We start from the raw sequence: 7,642 nt of genomic DNA, 5'->3' as shown, positions 1-7,642 counted from the left end.
GTGAGAGCCTGACAAGAAAGATTAAGAGAAAAAAACTGAGAAAAGCAACTAGAAAGAAAAGAAAGAGTAGAAAGACAGTGGTCAAAGAGCGATACAGAGAAGATGAGAGCCAGAGAGAGAGAAAGATTGTGTTAGCGTGCTTGTATGGAGAGAGAGAGCAAGAGGCATGGAGTGGGAAAAGGAGGGAATGAGGGAGGAGGGGTTTAATCCTGCATGGATTATGGTATAAACTGGTGCTGGAGAGGAGGAAGAGAGATTCTGGAGAGAGAGGAAGTCCCACTATCCATCCGTGCATCCATTAGTCCATCTGTCTTACCCTCCATCCAGCAGCGTAGTCGTCTCCCCGTGCCTTTTGTTTTGGATTTTGGACCTGTGAAGACCTGAGGTCAGCACAAGGGTCGGCAGAATAATTGGAAGTTGCAGCAGGGTTGGATTTGTTTTTGGAACCTGTGCATGTGCCTTACCTGGAAGAAATAAAATCACACTGCCCGATAATGGAAGTCGTGTGAAGACTGAAGTTTACTCCTATTTTTGTGGGATTGTGCTGATCCGAGAGAGCAAGCAAGAAAAAGAGACGTCAATAATGGGGGGGACAGAAATCAGATTAAGAGCCTCGGAGAGGGAGGCGTAGAAAAATGGCGATGCTCTATTGTGATCCCATGTGCACAGAAGTGACCTTTGACACTGGAGACAAAAGCTTTCTAGTTTCTTTTGTATGCCGGGACATCCAGCTCAGCTGACATCGAATCATCATCATTCAAACTTGCTATGTTTCAACTTTCTTCCTTGACCTACATACTTTTTGGTTCTTTTGTGAGCTCTGAAAATATGGGTTTACTGAACTATTTTCTTAATTTTGTATATTAATATTCCAGCTTTTAAATTGGGCATCAGATGGCATCTTTGTTTTCACTTGGAAAGAAGGTTTCACGTTGTTTCCACATGAGCCCAAAGTCAGTGTTAACTGTAAATGTTTTTAAGATGGCATATTTAACCTATAGTCACATGCTCATGCTTTTCTATTTTTTGCTATCCTTTCGGTTTGGACTTTCACAGATTCTCTAATTGTTACTATGGATCTTTACATATTTTAGCCTGCTTGGTGACAAAGCCAGCCTCTTTTTTCCCGTCTTGATGGGCTTAAAATTTGGACTATACATGACTGTCTTTCAGAAGGCTGTACATTGGACCTTGAGATTTTTTCTGAACAAATAATCTATCAGGCAAGTAGTCAAAAAGATCTTGAAAGCAAGTTCTGTGTTTTGCTCTTTAAGATGAGTTGGTGTTGTGCCACAAAGTGATGACCAATTATGATCAATATTTTATAACGAAAAGAGTAATACATATGTGTCTGTGACCAAAATGCTGCCATAACTTACTGTACTTTACTTCAGTTTAATAAAGTTTAAATGCAGCTTTTGACTAAATGGGGTAGTTCATCCCAAAACTCATATACATGCAGTTGTTTTGTAGATAGAGACTGAGTATAACAGAACTTGGTGCCACTCACCTTATAGCACTTGAAGTGCCATTAAATACATCTGGAAAACTCATCATTCATCACACATTAAACTCAATACAACCCCAAAACGTTTTTTTGTTAGCATTTTCAAATTGGAACTATTTTCTTTCTACATAAATGCATCAGAAAACCTTAAACACTAGCAGTTGGCTAACAATGAAGCTCAACTGACTGATGCACAGTTAATATTTACATCATGTCATGCTGTCCATGTGCTGTCAGGAACATGTGGCTTCTTTCTGCACCGTGACATGGTGCAAAGAGGTAATTTGGTGCGAAGAAAATAGTCTGTACATTTTTGTAATAAGTTCTAAACAAGCTCTTAAAATCAACTGTCTGCATCTGCTCAGGCCTAGCTAGCTAGCAACAAGGTAAACTTCCCTCCAGAGTTGGTAGAGACCAAAATAGTGCTAAAAGAGAGAAATAAAGAGACTGCTTTACCAGAAGCATGACTCAAGAGCAGCAGTGAGCAATTAATTTTCCCGAAGGGCCACATGAGGAGTTGTGACTATTGTGGAGGGCTGCTCCAGTAAGATTATAACGAAAAATGAATACTGAGCCCTTTCAGGTGAACCCCCAAAGGAAGACACAAATCCCTTTGGAAGGGCATCCAACAACCAGTTTGCCAAATCAAACACACCTTGTGAGTACAGAATTGGTCCGGTCTCCTAAAACAGTCCCAGTTTCTCATGTGGCCCCTTGAGAAAATTAATTGAACCATTCCTGATCAAGAGGTACATTAGTTTTACTGTTTTTGCAAGGTGATAACAGTTCGGTGATGTGCATGTGGTAGTTGTAATTATTTGTATTGTATACATTAATAGCTACAAGACTTTACAGATGCAATAATACTCTGTGCTTTCGTGCAACTCCAACATACATGACTGGACTATAGTTCAATTAGCATGCACAAAAGTGTCAACAACCTAACTTGACAGAGAGTGATCTAGGTATAAATGATAAATGTTCATATAAAGATGTTATTACTGCCATAAACTAGCTAAGATACAGCCTGTAAGTGGTGCTGCAGAACCTGGGTGGCCTAATTCTGTTACTTTTAAATATTCCAAAGAAGGGAGGAAGTTAATGCTAATGCTCACCCTTTTTCACAGTTAATGAAGTAGATGTCGGCTAGAGACGGTGCATTGTGTACCACCCTGTATGGGTAGGTCTGTGCCAAGACTTCAGGTTTCTCTCTCTGTGGGTTTACTCTTTGACCTGAGCATTTCTAAATTCATGCTTTTTCATTGTTCTGATTTCCTCAATTTCTCTCCAGCGTACGGCAGCTGCAGGGATGAACTGCTGGAGTCTGGGAAAAGCTGGGAATACCATTAAATTAGACAGAAGTGGGCCATACAGCGGGAGGCTGATGATGCTGATGTGGATTATCCTCTCCAGCTCGCTGTGCCTCATGACTGATGGTCAAATGAAGATCTCACCAGAAACGTAAGTGAAACTGCGCTAGAAAAATAGACAGTTGACTGGCGTCTGGTGTTTGTATAAAGCTGCATTTATTCTGAAATTAATTTCATTTTTGCATTTGTTTTTGTTTACATACCCATATCGTGGCTGTATCCTCAATCACACTGGCACCCAGTGTGCTGCCATTCAGTGGCAAATATAGACACACAGCCTTTTTTTTATCAGGTAATTTCTGTGTGCACACCCTGGCAGCTCTATGTGCAGTATGATCCTTCTTAAAGCCATATGTCAGATGGATGAGTCAATAGTGTTCCTTCTAGGTTGGCTGATTATTCTACATACATATGGACCATCTGGACACCTGTGGGGTACAGCGAACTGCCAAACTGTCCTTCTCTCTACAGCCACATTCAAATAATCTGACATATAAGTCTGACTAGAGATAAAGAGACATTCATTTTTAAAAAATAAAAATTACAATTTGTTTGTTAGAAAAGATTTTGTGTAGGAAAAGGCAGCATGGTGATCAAGTGGTTAGCGCTGTCAACACACAGTAGTCACCTAGAGCCATGCTGGCAAACACCAATGCTCTGCTTATACAGATTGATGGAGTCCTGCTATGTTTGCATTTAATCATATGTACATATCACAAGGCTTGTTACTTCTACTGTAAAACTGCTTTTCAAACATGTACAATGATTGCCGTCCCATGAGAGGGACCAGTTTATATTGCGTAATGTGTTTTGCTTTCACAGAGTGTTGACTTTGTAAGACTGTGTACGATTACTGGTCAGTTTATCTCAGGTGGATATTTCTTTTTGGGACAAAATGCTGTGTTTGTTTATTCTCCAAAGGCAAGACGAAGCTCTTTCGCCTGAACGGTTTTCAACCGCCTTGCTGACGAAAGACAAGAAAAGATCGATACAGTCCTGTCAGTCTGCAGTAACCTTGTTTGTGTGTGAGTGTGTGAGCTGTGTGTTAGCAGAAGAATTTGTGTGCACGTGTGTGTGACTGTATATGTAAAAGTGATAAAAGTTGAGAGAGACTGAGAAGCACAGCACTTTGTTAGCATGGATGTTGTTAATGTTTGCATAACAGGCTTTACATACTTACATCTATCCACCAAAACCATAAAGCAATGTCTGCCTGTGCAGATTAGAGTTGTATTCAGTGCAGTGTATAAGATTTGTAGTTATACAGCTTAAAGAGTTTACTGTATGTGTTGTCAGCAGTCAGGCTGGTGACGGCAGATGAAGCTCTGGGGACACCAGAGTTCAACTGTCCAAGATAGGTCACTAAGCCCCAAATGCCGCACTCTGCCTAGGGAAGAAATGGGAGCAGGTCCCTTATGGCTGTGAAAGTTAACAGTGTCACAACCGGAACATTTCAGGCCAAGAAGGTCAGATCTTTATCCTCTAAGGCTATGCAACCCTAATGCCAGTAGGAAACATTGCACCTTTCTGTGAGCTGTTACTAAAAACACGTCTTTGCTCTGGAATAAACAGTATAAGTGTACACATAGATCTTTTTCTTCTTTGGGGATAAAATCAAGTTTATCTATTGAAAAATGAAGTAAGTAAAATACTTTTACTGTTCATTGAAGTTGTTTCTGCAACCTGGTTGGTGTGTCAAAGGCCTGTTCTTGATCTGACTGGTACAGATACTGGTTCAAAAATTGTAGTATAGCCATTTTAATAAGTTTAATTTTAAAATAAATCATTAAAAATGCAGAAATTTCCTAACCCAGTGTCAGAGGAGATAATCTCCTGCTTCACTAATATCATAATATTGTTTTATGACACTGAAACCCAAAGTTCTTGATGCTGCTTTGAAACAGGAACAGGGATCGGCTAGATTATGATTAACCAGAATGGTAATACTAAACGAAATCTCTTGAAGAAGAATATTGACAGTACAGTAGACGGCTTGCACACTGTCGGCCCTCACATTTTAAAATGAACACGCTCAAATTTTGCAATGACCATATCAACAAGTCAACAAATGATAAGCCAGTTTTCAGTACCGATGCTGGCAAGACTGCCTGCAAACTAGCAGCGAGCTGACTGACTCCCCATAGGTTGAGCCATCTGTCACATCCTGTCTGCTCTCTAAACTCTATTACCTTACCTCAATGGCATTCACACTGAGGATTTGTAGAATTGCTGCATGTTAGTGAGCACAGAATAACCTCTTGACCCGGTACACTCTCTACTTTAAGCATCACCTTCAAATAATCTGCTTCACTCTACAAAACTTGAATGTACAAAACATTCAAGTAAGTGCTTGAATGTTTTGTACATTTCTGGTCATTTCCAGTGTTTTATAATGGGTTTATTAATTTGAGCTAGTAACTGTGTCTTTACCTATATAAGGGTATCTACCTTCCATTAATAATGTATTTTGTCTGTTTAGGGTGCAGCAGTGGGCCGTGTCATTTGGCAAAGAGATAACTGCTTTGTCCACCAGGTACTCTGGAGCTAAACTTCTGCAGAAGGTAAGAGGCAGTTCATCTATGAAATTACATTTTTATTAACTATCAGCCAGGTGGACGAGCCATTAATATTTACATTGCATTCTTCAGTGTGGTAACACAGCTCATGTAAGGAGTTCAATAGGGGGAAAAGCAGCTTCTACATGAAATGGCTCCTAGCAAGGTTTTTGGATTATCTTTTTTTAAGTAATCAGGTCTAAAACTGCACAGTAAGTCACATTACCAGGACCACATGGCAAGCAGAAAACAAGCAAGTTATTGAAATAGACAGAAATTCCCATTTGGAGTTGGTGGAGACCAAAAACAGAGCAAAAAGGCGAGAATTGCATTAGTCGTCTGACTGGTTCGGAATTTCTGGAAAGGAACATTCCAAGCCAAGTGGCGGAAGCCTTTCACTTGGGTGGTCTCAGAATCTCATCTCTGCTTTTCAAGGATGGTGTGGTTCTGTTGGTTTCATTGGGTGATGGCCTCCAGCTGACTTTTGAACGGTTTCGCGGCCGAGTGTGAATCGGTCGGAATGAGAATCAGCACCTCCAATCATGAGGCCATGGTCCTCAGCCGGAAAAAGTTGGAGTGCCCACTCTGGGTCAGGGACGAGTTCTTGCTCCAAGTGGATGAGTTTAAGTATCTCAGGGTCTTGTTCACGAGTGATAGCAGAAGGGAGCGGGAGATAGACAGACGGATTGGTCCTGCGGCTGCAGTGATGCAGACGCTGTATCGGTATGTTGTGGTGAAGAGAGAGCTGAGTGTGAAAGCGAAGCTCTCAATTTACCCGTCGATCTATGTCCCTACCCTCACTTATGGTTACGAGCTGTGGGTGGTAACTGAAAGAACGAGATCGCGGATACAAGTGGCAGAAATGGGCTTCCCGCAGAGGGTGGCTGACCTCTCCCTTAGAGATAGGGTGAGAAGTTCGGCCATCCGGGAGGGTTTCAGAGTAGAGCCGCTGCTCCTTCACATCGAAAGGAGCCAGTTGAGATGGTTCGGGGATCTGACAAGGATGCCTCCTGGGCGCCTCCTGGGTGAGGTGTTCCGGGCATGTCCCACCGGGAGGACGCCCCGGGGCAGACCCAGGACATGCTGGAGAAATTATACCTCTCAGCTGGCCTGGGAACGCCTTGGTGTTTCCCCAGACAAGGTGGATTAGGTGGCTGGGGAGAGGGAGGTCTGGGCTTCTCTGCTTGGGCTACTGCCCCCACGACCTGGCCCCGGATAAGCGGAAGAAGATGGATGGATGGAACATTCCTGCTGAGTGTTATGTATTTTCTTGCCCTTTTGAGCATGCCAAGTGAAGTGCCATTTGATTCCATTATATTCAAAATAGGACAGAAATCTCTACAACAGGTTCACCAAAATGGGGCTATTCACATCAAAACAAGCAGGACTTGATTTTATTGGGGGTGAACTGTCCATTTAATATAATATACAGTTATAAATAGATGTTGTCAGATATCAACAAATTATTACTCATACAGTACATACTAGCCCAAGACATCATGCCCAAGTACATGTTACAAGACATAGTATGCTTCACTAATTTCCCATTTCAGACAGGCAAATGATTATTTTTAGGCTATATTTAATGATGGTTATGGTATGGTATGGTTAATATGCCTTTATTGATGATTAGTCATGCAAAAGTATACAGAGAGGAACATACAGGGAAGGTTATTTGGGGCTGAGCTCTCCCTCTACCTGCCCCTCTTATTGTATTACCAACTACACAAATATTTAAAACTAAAGTTGGAACTGGAAGCTGGGAATGGACAAAGAAATCTTAGAAACAATATTTAAATGAAGAGAGACAAATATCAAGTCTGCCAAAAAATACAATATTATGCTGCAAAACTGAAAGGGGCAGAGTGTGAATTCGTCATTTCTCCCCCTTCTGTGCATTACATCAGCCAATAAGAACACGGCAGACTGACATACATTTGCTGTACAACATCTGCGCATGGCCTAGAGAGCAATCTGATGACACATTTAATTCAAATACAATTCAGGCATGCCTTTTAGTAATTAGCACGTGTGAACTTGCACTGCATGCCACCCTGTAGTATCGCTAGCAGGTCCATTCACCATCTGCTATGCAGGCTCACAAAATGTGTGTTAACAACGTTAACCAAACAAGCTGTACAAATAACCAATCCTTACTGATTTAGCTGTTATAAACAATTTTCTACACTGTCCAACCTCACAGCTTGTAA

At 41.4% G+C, this 7,642-nt stretch overlaps 1 protein-coding gene across 1 annotated transcript in view; it reads left to right on the top strand.

The window, feature by feature from the left end:
* The first annotated feature begins 256 nt into the window (after positions 1-256).
* The window catches only part of cacna2d4a (calcium channel, voltage-dependent, alpha 2/delta subunit 4a), a 101,905-nt gene continuing 94,519 nt past the window's right edge, over positions 257-7,642 (top strand). Inside the window, exons 1-3 of the mRNA XM_063501250.1 lie at positions 257-1,223; positions 2,799-2,968; positions 5,357-5,438. Coding sequence (XP_063357320.1) covers positions 2,817-2,968; positions 5,357-5,438 — 234 coding nt within the window. The 5' untranslated portion in view covers positions 257-1,223; positions 2,799-2,816. The remainder of the gene's footprint in view (positions 1,224-2,798; positions 2,969-5,356; positions 5,439-7,642) is intronic.

Source organism: Pelmatolapia mariae, linkage group LG17 (genome assembly GCF_036321145.2).
Source record: "Pelmatolapia mariae isolate MD_Pm_ZW linkage group LG17, Pm_UMD_F_2, whole genome shotgun sequence".
NCBI classification, from domain to species: domain Eukaryota; kingdom Metazoa; phylum Chordata; class Actinopteri; order Cichliformes; family Cichlidae; genus Pelmatolapia; species Pelmatolapia mariae.
Note: the sequence above shows the minus strand (reverse complement) of the source record. Positions and strands in the feature narration are given on the sequence as shown.